The 14976-nt window shown below is 33.2% G+C and overlaps 1 protein-coding gene across 1 annotated transcript; it reads right to left on the minus strand.

The window, feature by feature from the left end:
- Positions 1-1237: 1237 nt before the first annotated feature.
- LOC105178781 lies at positions 1238-3997 on the minus strand. The gene is made up of 4 exons (XM_011102331.1): positions 3556-3997; positions 3297-3439; positions 2489-2626; positions 1238-1585 (listed from the first exon to the last, which is right to left on the minus strand). The coding sequence occupies exons 1-4, from the start codon at positions 3995-3997 to the stop codon at positions 1238-1240; spliced, it is 1071 nt and encodes a 356-aa protein (XP_011100633.1).
- Between the last annotated feature and the right edge of the window lie 10979 nt (positions 3998-14976).

Genomic DNA, 14976 nt, shown 5'->3' on the forward strand with positions numbered 1-14976 from the left:
TCACAATAAAAGGGTATGGGAGTCTGCACATCAATCTTTAAATCTGTAAGCAAGCTATGAATCCATATGAGTTCACATGTGGTTGATGCCATGCTCCTATACTCTGCTTCTGCTGTAGACCATGAAACGGTTGTTCGCTTCTCAGTCTTCCAAGATATCAGGCTTCCCCCTAAAAATATGCAGTAACCTGTAAGAGATTTTCTTGTCTCTTTGCAATTTGCCCAATCAGCATCACATTATGCCTCCAAGGTGAAATCACTGTCAGAGTTGAAATGTAGGCCTCTGTATAGTGTTCCTTTAAAATATTTTACTAAGTGTAATGCAGCATCCCAGTGATCTTGGCAAGGAAATTGCATAAACTGGCTCAACTGTTGTGTGGCATGGCAGATATCTGGCCTTGTGAAGCCAAGATACAGAAGTCTACCCAACAACCTTCTGTATTGTTCAGGGATGTTAAGCTGTTGTCTTGATGCCGCCTTGAGCTGCAGTCCAGCTGGTAAGGGGGTGTTGGTAGCTTTGCATTATGTGAGGCATGTATCTGCTATGATGTCCCTTACATACTTGCTTTGAGAGATGATCATTCCTTCATTAGACCTGCTAATTTCTAAACCAAGGAAAAATCTGGCTTTTCCCAGATTCTTTATAGTGAAAAGGTTATGTAATTTGGTCTTAAAACAGCTATGGTATGTTCACAAGGACCTGCAATCAATACATTATCAACATAGACAAGATGACAAAAGAAACCAGCATCAGTGAGAATAGTAAATAAGCAATGATCAACCTTATTTTGAGTGAAGCCAATCTTTTCCAGTTGTTTTGTAAATTCTAAGTTCTATTGTCTAGAGGCTTGCTTATGGCCATATAGGGATCTTTTAAGCTTACAGACATGTCCAGTAGGGACATCATATCCTTCAGGAGGTTTCATATAAATCTCTTCTTCAATAAAACCATGTAAGAATGCATTATTAATATCCAATTGATGTAAAAACCAGTTTTGTTTACAAACAATATCAAGAAAGTTTCTAATAGTCACAGCTTTTGCAACAGGAGAGAAACTGTCATTATAATCAATCCCTTCAATTTGGTTATAACCCTTAGCAACTAGTCTTGCTTTACACCTATCCATGCTACCATCAGGTTTTAACTTTAATTTGTATATCCATTTACTGCCTATAGCCTTCTTGCTTGTAGGGAGTTCAGTAATATCCCAAGTGTCATTATCCTCCAGGGTTTTTATCTATGATTTCATGGCTTCTATCCATTCCTTATCATTCATTGCTTCACTGTAATTACTAGGTTCAACAGGTAGGTCACTAACAGTGTTTATGTATGTATTCATGTTGTTCTGAAGTTTAACAGTAAGAATGTCATTGTCTTCTTTCTTACAGACACAAACATAGTCTTGGAACTTTGTAGGTCTTACATTTTGTCTTCTAGATCTCCTCAGATTCATGTCATCTGACATTTGCTCATGTTCTTGTTGATCAATAACTGGAGTTTCTTCTATAGTCTCAGGATTAGGTTGTGAAAGGGTATCTTGATCATCTTCATCCTCTATAATACTATTAATAGGTTGCTTATAGGTCTGAGTATCAGAATTAATAGGGTCAGTATACTCATTAATATAAGGAAAAATGTTTTCTTTAAAAACAACATCTCTAGATGTGAGATGATTTTCTTATCAATATCATATACTCTGTAACCCTTTTGATTATTAGCATATCCTAAGAAAATGCATTTAACAGCTCTACTGTCAAATTTGGATTTGTGAGGTAAAGTGTTGGTGGCAAAGCATAAGCAACCAAAGGTTCTAAAGATTGAATAATCAACAGACTTTTTCATTAAAATCTCATAGGGTGTTTTCCACTTAAGTACAGGTGTGGGAATCCTATTTATAATATAAGTGGAGGTTAATATAGTTTCTGACCAGAACATTCTAGGTAGATTAGCTTGAAACAAAAGGGATCTAGCAACTTCTAATAAGTGTTTGTGTTTTCTTTCAACAATGCCATTTTGTTGGGGTGTATATGTACATGTAGTTTGATGAATTATTCCTTCTTCTTTTAAAGAATTTTTGGCATTGTTCATTTAGAAATTCCAGACCATTGTCAGTCCTTATCATTTTAATTTTCTTGTCAAATTGAGTCCATATCATCTTATGAAAATCCTTTAGCAAGTTTTAAGTCTGTGATTTCGGTTGCATCAAGAAAGTCCATGTACATCTACTATGATCATAAAAAATGGTCAACATATACATACAATTAAAAAGGGAATATTCATTATAAGGCCCCCACAAATCAGCATGTGTAAGATCAAAGCATGAAGTGGAATATGAATTACTAATAGAAAAGGGTAATCTTTGCTGCTTAGCTTGAGGACACACTTCACAGGCAGAATTTCTGTTTGTATTTTTATCAATTAAACCTATGTTGATCAAAACATCATGTGATAGGTGTCCTAATCTCTTATGCCATATGTCTTCTTCTACTTTAGCAGCTATAAAACCAGTATTTCTGAAGTTTGTAAGTACATCTTCTATGAATCTTTTGTCAAAGGATTCAGTCTTGATGACATAGAGATTTCCTACTAAGCATCCTATCCCAATGATCTCTCTAGTCTTGAGGTCCTGCATAACACAGTGGGATTTAGAAAAATTGAATCTCACAGAAGAATGATTACATAATTTACTCACTGTTAAGAGATTAAATTTCAAATCAGGCACATGTAAAGTGTCTTCCAACAAGAGTTTTTCTGAGAGTCTAATATTACCAAAATGTTTGATTAAATGTTGCTACCATCTGCAAGATGTATATAGGTGTTCTGAGTATGTTGTTTAATAAGGTCAAACAGAGAATGATTATTACACATGTGTGTTGTTGCACCACTATCAACAATCCAAGAATTAGATTTTTTGAAATTCAAGAGACTGTGTTCAAGACTTTTACCTGAAAATTCATACCTGTCAGCATGTATACCTCCAGATCCTTGTGATTTTAATTCCTCAAAGAGTTTATGAAACTCTGACCTTATCAAATTTTACATGGTTCTTTCATCAACAGTGTTGTTTGCTTTCTCATTGTCAGTGTTCATGGCCACTGCAGATTTGTTAGGAATCAATTGATTGTTTTTCTTTTGTTCTTAAACAGGTTTGTACCAGTCTGGATATCCAATGATTTCAAAACACACTTCCTTTTGATGTCCAATCTTCCCACAGTGCTTGCAAATCAATGATTTCTTTTGTCCACAAAATTCTTTCCTCTCTGGAAACTTCTTGGATTGTCTTGTTTCTTAAAGACTTGCATAGCCATGTTAGGGGCCGTTTGTGGTTGTCCAAAGTTCACTTCCCTCTGCTTTTCAACATTGAGCACCATGGAGTATGCTTTGTTGATGTCTGGCCTTGGTTCCATTACAAGAACTTGGCTCCTTACATTGTCATAAACTTCATTTAATCCCATGAGAAATTGAATGAGTTGGTCGTTTTCTTTAATTTTGCAGACTCCTTTGAAGTTCCACAGGTGCAGTTTCCACAGGTACAACTGGGTGTGGGAGTGATACAAGCCAGTTCATCCCACAATCTCATGAGTTTGGAGAAGTATGCTGATAAAGACATCGTCCCTTGAGTGGTAGCACCTAATTCCTTCTTGAGTTGGTATTCCATTGGCCCATTACTTTGGCCATATCTATTCTTCAATTCTTTCCATAGTGCTCTTGATGTGTTTGTGTACATAAAACAATCTGCTATCTTTCTCTTGATGGAATTTAGTATCCATGAAGCCACCATAGAATCCGTCCTTATCCATTGTTCAAATTCCTTGGCATTCTTCTCTGGTTTTTTATTTTCTCCATTGATGAAGGAGAGTTTCATTTTTGCTGTGAGTGCTAGCTTTATAGAACGGCTCCATGAAAGAAAATTCATTCCATCAAATAGTGTGGTCACCAGGCTTATCGCTGAATTGTCTCCAGGTTGCAGCTTCAAGATTTCTGGATCTTCAGCCATTCTTGGAGTAGATGAACTTCTTGATTATCAAGAACTATCAGTTGATGACTTCCTTTGACAAAAGATATCAGAGACCATCAATTGATGGCTCTGATACCATGTGTAATTGTGCACAGTGGAATCATTAAGTATTAATTCAAGAATTTGCATAAATGAGAGAAGAAGGAATGAAGAATATTTGCAACAGAGCTTCTAGTTTTCAAAATTGGTTTCTAACGTTCTGATGAAGAAGAAGGCTACACCTTGTTTTATAAATAGTGAAACTCAACTACCCCAACTAACTCGCATTTCTTACTAAAAGAAGTGCTAAAGCGAGATATGAAATAGCCAAGAAATAGCACGACTATGGGAGATACAATACAACTTAAAGAAGCGTGCTATTAAACTAAAACACGAGACTGAAAACGTGAGTGGAGTTTCTTCCTTTCCTTCTCTTCTATTCTGTTCATCAGCAGCTGCTTTTGGTAAGCTGAAACAGCTGAACTTCAAGAAATTTAACATATATTATATGATACTAATTGAGATATTAATGGCTGACAAAATCATTCAATGATGTACCCCAGTTTAGGTAAGCAGGGCCCTAAAATTATAAGCGACGACGCCAAATGTATATATATATATATTGTTATATATTATTATTATTATTATTTTTAATTTAGAATTTTTTCAAAATACCCATTACGTAGTATTTAATTTTTTAATTAATATAATTTGCTTACAGATATATATTATTTTATCTATAGTTCTTATATATGTTACTTTTATATGTGCTAATAGCATCTTCAAGTCTACAAAAAGTGAAAAAAAGAAAAAAAAACTAGTACTTAATTAGGTTAATGGTCTTTTTATTATCTTATTTTGTTTTATAGTTCATGTATATGTGATATTTTTTTTCAGGTAAAAGTAAATTGCATAAATAGATAAAAGGAGAAATACAACAATACAGTTCAAGCAGTCGAGGCCCCGTCAAACCAAGGTATCCTCCAAAGTCGGTAAACAACACATGTACTTACTACTAAGGGGAGGGTATGACTAAGTATGACATCTCTATTCTCCTCCACTACAATCCTAGCAAGTATGTCATATGTATGGCTAGATGCTGAAAGATCCGTTGATTCCGTTCTTTCCACAAGTGATACACTAACACCTCCAACAATACGCGGTATGAGGCGTTGATGACATGCTTCCCCCTCTATTTAAGCGACATCCACTCTACGTCAATATTCCACAATCGAATAGGCTATCAGACCCATATCGTCCTCTGAATATCTACAATGCACTGACGAACATAATGATACTAAAAAAATAAGTGCTCATGTGTCTCAAATATCCCGTCTTCGCAAGGGACACATGCCCCACCGGTGTGGTGCAGCCAAGATTTATCAAGAGTAGATAACTTCCCCGAAATGGCAAGTCATAAGATAAATTGGTTGCGGAAAATCTTGAAAGGACCTAAGAATAGTGAAATCCAGCCTACCTTGGGTCCTTGAGAACAAAAGAGGTAGTACGCTGTCGTTTGTAAAAATACCGCCATTCAAGCGCCAAATAATACGATCCTCCCCACCATGGATGACAAGCAGAAGGTGAATGATCACCACGAATTTATTAGTGAGTGGCGGCCAGCTCCATTCCCTATTCGCAATGACCTAGTGTAGGTGTGTAGTCGGGGGAATATTCGTAACGGTCGGGCTAGCAGGAAAGTGATGAATCAATGGCCCCAATTGATGCCAAGAGTCCTGCCAAAGGGAAAATAAATCCCCATTACCAACTTGAAAGTCGATATAAGGTAATAGCCATGGCCGGAGAGCAAGAATCTTCCGCCACCCCCACGGTCCCCTTCTGTCCCTGACTGTCCAGATAGTGTAAGCTCCAAGCCGAGTATGGAATAACCAATCAAACCAGATGGAGTCCTACTGTAGCACAATAATCTTCCATAAATGCTTGCATATGAGAGCTCGATTTAGAGCTATAGTATCCCTAAGGCCGAGGCCCCCCTCCTCCACTGGCTACACATAAGTGTCCAAGAAACCTTCGGATAGCCCGTTCCTATGGTACCCTTCCAAAGAAAGGTACGCAAGCATTTCTCGATCTCATGAATCACCGTATTTGGTAAGATAAATTTCACTGCCCAATAAGTGTGAAACGACATCAATATAGATTTGATAAGTTGCAGCCTACTAGAAAATATTAACCGAATTCCTTCCCATCCTCGAATTCGGTTATCAATTTTTTCTAAGAGTGAAGTGCAGTCCCTAATCATGATACGAGAGGAAATAAGGGGGAGGCTGAGGTAAAGAAGAGGTAGCTCTCTCTCTTGGAATGATAGGAGGGAAAGTAACCTGTCACGGAGTTCTTGTGCTGCCTTGGAGATAATAATGTGTCTCTTCTGTCGGTTGACACATAATCTGAAAAGCATTGTAAACCTATCCAGATCTTTTTTAAACAACAAGATAGACGATTCATCGGCCTTACGAAAGAGAATAAGGTCATCAATAAAGCAAAGTTGAAATAGGCCCATCACCTCACACTTCCCATGAAACGAGAACCCGCCATCCTGACCGATAAGTTGTTGTACAATCATCTGTAGCATCTCTATAGCAAGCGCAAATAAATAAGAGGACATAGGGTCTCCTTGGTGCAATCCTTGTGCCCCGCTGAAGTAGCCTTGTGCTGTGCTACTGAGATAGACTGAATAACCAGGCGTGGTGACATACTCGTCTATCCAACTGATAAAGACCCCTGGAAATCTAAACAGATGCAACACAACCAGTAAGAAGTCCCATTCTACTGTATCGTATGCCTTTTGTAAATCCACCTTCAGTGCACATCTCAGTGGAAGGCGTTGTTGCTTATAGCCAGAAAAAAGCTCCTGGGCTAGTAGGATTCGCCTCATCCTCGACGGCGGGACCTAGGATTGCAGAGACGAAGATACGATAGAAGTAGTTGCTGATTCGGAAACCCTAACAAAACCAAAGGGTTTTCTCTCTCTATCTCAATTCATGGCGGCGTTGTTCACATCAGATTTTGTTGAATGCCACTGTAATTTGTATATGTGATTTTTTGTGTTAATAGGATCTTTAAGTCCACAAGAAGCGAAAGAGAAAAAAGAAGTACTCAAGTAGGTATGATTCTTTTTTTCACTTGCTCCTCAATGTTTTTTTATTATTTTTTTTGTTTTATAGTTCATGCTTTGGTGACTTGATTTTCGGATTCAGCAAAAACTTCCTCCTTCAAGGCACTATTTTCGTTCATGTAAGAATCCACTGCCATGGGTTTCTTTTCAAACTGTACGTGGAAATAGAACAAAAATCCTGTAAAAATTAATTGACAGGCTTAGTTGTATTTACTTCACTATATATTAGAGGTTGATAAATAAAGATCTTAAATATTGGGGTGACAAATAGTACCCAAGAATTAAATGTTTTTTTGGCAATTGCAAGATTTCGGCCACTAAATTTTTAAAAGTGGCAAAATATGTTGATGTGTACAAATGTAGAGGGTTTTTGTTTTTTAAAAAAAATGAAGAAAAAATTCATTGAGCAAGTTTTAAAAATAACCTACCGCATAAGAATTGACATCGAAAAAAATTGTATAAAATAAATTTTGAGTTTTATACTATGTAAATTAAAATATAAAATTATTATATAATATAAATTTAAATATAAAAAATTTATCCCCCCAGAGGGAGGTGACACCGTTCAGCCCCCTCTATTGGTCACTGTCGTCATCGTCCCTTTCTGATGGCTCAATTTTTTCGTTAAGTTATATTATATAAAACAATAATTTATCTTATAATTATAAATATATATAAAATAAAAATTTTATATATTTATATTTTTCTGTCGATAATACATTTAAATTGATTTTCTTTTCTTTCTTTTTTTTGAAACTCGTGTTTACATTATATATTTTAATTTAATTTATAATATACTTTAAAGTGTGTGTAAGATTATTCATTATATGCATGAAGGGACGCCATGTCACTACAGTTAGTATAAAATATAAACTGAAATTTTATTTTTGTGACAGAGATGAGATAAAAAAATGTCCAATCAGTAAAAAGAACCTCACACAAAAATATTCCCCCTCCCCCCTTTTGTTTTCAATATCTTTACTTATGTGGCAGGCATTTTTAGTTGTTTTGTTAACAAAATCGTTAAAGTTAACAGAAGTTTTATTTGAAAGGAAAAAGTTAGGTTTTCTCCTCTCACTGTATAGTACTTTTCAAGTTTTCATCCAATGTACCCATTTTCCCATTTTTCTTCAAGTTTTAAGAGAAAAAAAAAATTTAAACACAAATTTTTTGGGTTAATTATTTTTTTATTATTAAAAAAGAGTATAAAAATATAATTTATATAAAATATATAAAAAATTTATGTTGAGTCGGGGATGTCATCCACGACTCGACCTAAATCTTTTTTTTTTAAAAAAAAAATCATGTTGTGGATAGAATCCACGACCTGGTGTTGTGGTTCGCATCCACGAAATGCTTTAAACTTTTTTTCTTGTTTAGTTTTATTTTTTATAAATTAATTATATTCAATTAATTTTTAACAACATAATAAAATTTCTCCAATTCCTAATTTAGGAAGAATGGGAGTCTACTTGTGATAATGAATGAACATACTTCAAAAGCGTAGAACTATTCAAACACATTATAATGGGTGTCAAATCCACCAAAAATAATTCCTACAAACACTTTTATACAAGTGTAAGTAGGGTCGAATTCATGGGAATTAGTTTTAAATTAATTCCTTCAAAAATAAAATAATTAGGGAAATTTTTTATTATGAAGAAAAATAAAAATAAAAACTAAATTAAATTAAAGAGCGAATAAAATTAGAAGAGGTAAATATAAGAGAAAAAATATTCCAGTGAAAGACAGGATCATGCTTAGTTGTACGATCGGTCATAGATGCAAAAATAACAAATATTCATGTTGATAAATTTGTTATGACAATTGGTACGACCTAACGACCTTACCTTTCCTTACCTTGTGGATAGTCAAGGAATGTCCATTGACAAAATTCCTAATCGATAAACAACCTTGAGAACGTTTTTCAAGATTTAATTTACCGACAACATTAAGAACTAGAAAAGCCAAATTCTAACTAATAAATTCTTACGAGAATTTATTTAAGTAAGATTGTGCATTCCCCACAACACAATCAAAAACTTCTACATAATCAATTATGCTATGTTACCACTAGTTATTGAACTAAACAAATAATGACGCTTGCAAGTTCAATTGGATAGGCAAATATTCTTAACAATGAATAACGGTACCTGTCATTCATAAATCAGATTATTTGAAATAAAAGCACAGAGAACAACATAAATACCAATATGAATAAAAGTAGAAAGCATAAATTAGATCTCACAACTTGTTGGAATTAAGCATTCACCAAATCTTCAACCGGAATGAGAGAACTAGCTAAACATGCTCATGGAAGAACGGATGAAAAGTAAAGTAAGAAAATATCATAAAAACGTAGAGAAATAGAGAATGAGAATTCAAGGTCTGAAATTCTCAAGAGTTCAAAAGTTACTCTTAAAGTAAATTACATCGCATATATATAATAACTTGATACCTAATTCTACTAGAATTAAAAGGTAGATTCCTAATTGAACTAAAAGACTAATGAAAATAAAATTGTTATTCTAGTTAAACTCCTCATTAATCAAAAGATAGTCCAAGCAGCTCCAAATTCTTGCTAGAAATCGAATTTGGGTCTTGTCCGAATTTTCATTTTGGTTCTTTTCTTCATTTTTTATTTTATTTGTCCTAATGCTGCAGCATTTTGGTCACAAAATAGGTCAAAATATCACATGAAATAAGTAGAAAATGTGATCCTATCACATTACCTGAGATGGAAAATGGAATCAAGGGACATACCAATCTCAATATTCTTGGAACCCATTTGAGAAATATCATAAAATAAATCCTTGATTCTATTTCCTATCTCGAGCTAATATGAATGAAAAATTCTATGCTTTGACGTACGAGAAGTGTGAAGGTATAAGAATTGTGAAGGTGAGAAAAGTAAAGGTGAGAAGTGAAAAGTGTGAAGGTGTGAGGTGATATTTATTAGCAAAAGATATATATAGTATATTAATTATATTTTTTATTTTGTTTTATTTTCTATATTAATTATATTCAATTAATTTTTAACAACATAATAGCATCAAAAAATCATAATGTTAAAATTGTATAATTATAATTACATCTAATTTGTTAAAAAAAAATTACATAAAAATGCAAATATAAAAAATGTCCACCCATTTCACAATTGCGTCTGTGATGTTGACACCGAGGTCTTCTTATTTACTCGTCCACATTTTGCATTGGCTCATTTTGTTCCTCATTATCTTCCCCACCGGGATTAATGTCCAACCGACTTGATGTTGTTGTAGAACTAGACTCCATATTATCACATGATGGAAATGGAATTGGTGAAGTGTTGTATTCTTGTGCATATGGTTGATTAAAATCAACCATCTTGTGGCGGTTAAGGCATGTAATAATATTGAGGCGGTTGAGGCATGTAGTAATCTTGAGATAAATTATACACTATAGAAGGACAAGTTATATCTATCCCAATATCATGACGTTCAACTGAACCAATAGACATTTAGCTAGAACTTCTTTGCTTGTAGGATGTGGTGGGAACATTATAGAATGACGTAACAATTTGTTGGGGTTGATGGATTATGGCTTCATTGATAATTTGTAAGTAACCTGTGTTCAATCTGTCCACCAATTGACGGTACCCTTCAATATTTAGTGGTCTAGATTAACATAAAACTTCAAGGACATTCACCTTTTCTGCCTAAAGATTGTAGAAAAATAATGAATACTGCGTTGTAAAAAAAATATTTAAAATAAAGTATGTTATATTATATAACATACCACAACTTGCAACATAGGTGCTTCTCCAGGTTGGTACCTGCTTTCCACACGTCTGTCAGTAGATGACGACATAAAATTTTGTGTTATGTTATAGTGCTATTCCCAATACCCTCGTTTTGTATCTCTTATATTAGAAATGGGTGGCCTTTGTAAAATCGTGTCATATTATTTTTGCTATCTAGTGATGTATTATATGTGCTGCAAGTTCCAATCTGTGCCTGTATGATTTTTACGGGAGATTTGATGTAGGCTCATGTCTCTAGTATCCATCGCTTTTGGAATATTTTATCTCATCCCGAATTGGCGAAGGACTCCCGAGCTATGCATTTCCACTATTGCCTAGAATATTACAGGACATGTTGATCTCCACAGTTGGGGTTCAAATCAACATCGTAAGCCATAATGATATCTGAGTCCATGTCATACGGCTGCCAGATGAACTGTAATAAATGAAATGATTTCAATTAATGTGCATTTAATTCACGGTATAAATGTAAGTATTGTATTAAATATAAGATACTTGATCCAACTGCATCTCATCCAATATATCTCTTATGATCCGGACAGTGGCTCATACTGTTCGGGTGAAGGTGTTTTAACAATTCGATGTAGCACCATGCGGTGTTACTGGGAGCAGCATGATTATTATTTGTTTGGACTTGGCCTATATATAATTGTTCCGAACCAAGTCCGGGGCAAAGTTGACTGGTCCATGACCATGCTCAAATCTATATAAATAATACAAACATGTGTTATTAATTAATATTTATAACAAAAAAAATTGTCTATAAGTTAATAATTAAATTTTACCTGTAACAGTTGTAGCGTCACCAATTGCAAGTTTGCCTTTTGTGCTGGTCCCTACACAAAAATGAAAAGTGTGTGTTTCGAATCGCCACCTCTCCACCAATGCAATTATGAAATGGCAATTCATACAAGTCGTCCACCTCTACACGTCACAAAATCCTATTTTGTGTAATATTTGTTGCACACGAGGAAGAAAATTATGTTGTTGAAAATGGTGCCAAAAGGTACCATCCGCAAGTCTTGCCTTCGACACGACAACAAGGTCACCTTCAGGAGTAACATCAAACCTATGTTGTGCTTATTGGGACAACATAGTTCAATTACGAGGACAGTATACTGCTCTTCAATCGATTCATAAGAGAATATAATTTTTTTTAGCACAGCAAATAATATTTAGAAAGATGACACACGCTAACTCTATGTACAAACGTGAATTTAAAATTTTGAAAACCTATACACGCCATATTTATACACATTTCTGTAACCTATCAGCCTTGAAATTAAGGCTGATGCACTGTCAGCCTTAAATTTAAGGCCAAAAGCATTAGCCTTTAGTGGAATCCCGCTTTTGCTGCTGGATTCTCGCTGCATGCAACTTTAAGTTTGAATTTAAAACTCCCGCCTTTTGAATCATGTATAAATACATCAATGTATTTTCAAAGAACATATACAACAAAATTTATTCAGCTTCAAACATCCCAAACATTTGTGAGAATTATATCTTTATTGTCTTCTAAATATGTGGACTTCACCTTGTCGCATAGAAATTTTTGTGTATTTTGATGGTGAATTATCTGGCGGTGGTTGGTCTATTACATATGATCAGATACCTATTGCGATGATGTGAATACCTCGTTCATCAACTTATGCTCAGTTTCTATAAGAAAAACTTATCAGAAGATTGGTATTGATAGTTATGAATACTTATTGAAATTAATATAATTTTAACATTATAATTTTTAAAATTTTATTATTTTGTTAAAAATTAATTAAATATAATTAATTTGTCAAAAAGAAAACTAAATAAAGAAAATATCTAAAAGCATATTGTGGATGTAGTCCATGACAAGGTTTTTTTTTTTAAAAGAAATATTTCTTTAAGTGGAGTCGTGGATCACATCACGACTCGATATAAACTTATTATATATTTTATATAAATTATTTTTTATTTTTTTAATAATAAAAAATAATCAACCCCAAATTTTCAATATAATTTCAACAAAATATTATCAATAATATGTTTTGTGTATAAAACAATACCTACAAAATATGTACGCAAAATATTAACTTTTCATATTTATTTTATTATTTTTATAATATTGACTTTGTCTTTTTTTGTATCCATAGATTAGAAAATTTCGAAAGAAAGACAAAATAAATAAAGAAAAATTAAAATTAAGATTATATAGAATTTTTTCCATTAAAATTTACTTTTTTGGGTTTTTCTCTTTTAAACTTGAAGAAAATGGGAGAAATTGGTGCATCAAAAATATATGATTTGAAATTTGAAAAATATCACAAAACGACTATCTTTTCCTCTTAAAATGAAGTTTCCATTAACTTTAATGGTTTTATTAATGAAAGACTAAAAACACCAAAAAAGTAATAGTTTGAGGATCAATTACAACCTTAAATTGTTTAGGAAAAATTGCATAAACCCCCTTTGTATTTTCAAAATTTAGCTAAAAGTGTCCTATGTTAAAAGAATAGGTAAAAAAATCCCTGTGTTTTCCAAATTGTTGCATATCTTCCCATTCCGTTAGATGAACCCTAATGGCGTTAATTTTTTACTAAATTGACCATTATACCCTTCTTATAACAACTATTGATATTTGAATGTAAAAAATAAACGGTCCAAATCTTAAGTAATTTAAACATATTTTTTATTTATATACATTTATATATACATTATATATACCGTATATATTATAAATACTATTTCTTCCAAATCTTCTCCGTATAATTTCGTCGTCGTCTGAAAGAATTTTCGACCATGGCTTATACTATTGGTATCCTCTCCTCAAGACAAACATATCCGTACCATCAATTTGAACTTTCATTGACCGGAGAGATTGGGCTTCGAGCACGACCATCAAAGCTTCTTGGCTTCGATTCGTCGTCGTCCGGATGAATTCCGGCCTGGGACCACCACCAATAGACTCGACTCGACGTGAAGATTCGAACGAGACCAACGTTGCTCATTTTCATCAAGTTTTTGTTGAGATCCAAAACTTTTAAATTTATTTTTGTCGTGATGTTTGTTGCGTCGATTCGCCGGCGTTTGGACCAACCAAAACTTTTAAATTTATTTTTGTCGTGATGTTTGTTGCGTCGATTCGCCGTTGTTTGGACGAATCATGACTTGAGACTACCACCGTTCGACTCCTTTCGTCGAGACGATTCCAACGAGACCAATATTGCCCATTTTTATCACCGCCGACTCGTCGGCGTTGGAGAAGACGACGGAGAAGAATTAATAAATAAAAATTAATTAAAATTATTTCATTTAACAAAATTTAAAAATAATAAAAAAATATTAAATGCTTAATTTAAATATATATTAATAGTTTTAATAGAATATTTTATATAAGTTAAAAAAATTGATATAAATTTTAGGTATTTTTATATTTATTTAGTATATTTTATAAATAAGTATTAAAATACATTTAAATTAAATAATAGTTTAATTTAATTAATAATATAATATTTTGTAAAAGTTAAAAAATCTGATATAATTGTAGGATTGTTATATTGATTTAGTATATTTTATAAATAAATATGAAAATATATTATATTAAATAATAATTTAATTTAATTTATAATATATGATTTTTATTTATATTCACATAAAAGGGACAAATTGAAAATTTGCTCACTTAAAATTCTATTTTTGTGTAGTATGTTTGTGAGGGAATGTTAAGTTGTATATATAATGAAGGAGAAGGGTATTGTGGACAATTGCACTACCAAAAAAGCTGAAATAGGATAAAAAAAAGCCCCCACTCTTATTTCCACTGCGTGTACAATACCTTCTGCCAGTTTTGGACGGAGGGGGTCTTTTTGCAGGGTTTCAAAATTCATAGGGTCTTTTATTACTATTTATTTAACACAAGTAAGTTTTGTGCAATTTTAGCATAACACAGGGGTATTATGCAATTTTTCCAATTGTTTAAGGACTAAAACTGCACAAATTACTTTGTTTGAGAACCAATATAACTAGTGAAAATATTAAAATTATCACTTTAAATTATATCTGTCACAA

The sequence above is a fragment of the Sesamum indicum genome, unplaced genomic scaffold (assembly GCF_000512975.1).
Source record: "Sesamum indicum cultivar Zhongzhi No. 13 unplaced genomic scaffold, S_indicum_v1.0 scaffold00057, whole genome shotgun sequence".
Classification (NCBI taxonomy): Eukaryota; Viridiplantae; Streptophyta; class Magnoliopsida; order Lamiales; family Pedaliaceae; genus Sesamum; species Sesamum indicum.

What these genes read in the sequence shown, in the direction of transcription:
- LOC105178781 (XM_011102331.1), bottom strand. Translation starts at nt 3,997, where the DNA reads ATGGCTGAAGATCCAGAAATCTTGAAGCTGCAACCTGGAGACAATTCA. An exon ending in ATTGTGGGATGAACTGGCTT is followed by an intron (nt 3,440 to 3,555) that starts GTATCACTCCCA and finishes GATTAAATGAAG; the next exon opens with TTTATGACAATGTAAGGAGC. An exon ending in CTGGTTTTATAGCTGCTAAA is followed by an intron (nt 1,586 to 2,488) that starts GTAGAAGAAGAC and finishes TCTGATACTCAG; the next exon opens with ACCTATAAGCAACCTATTAA.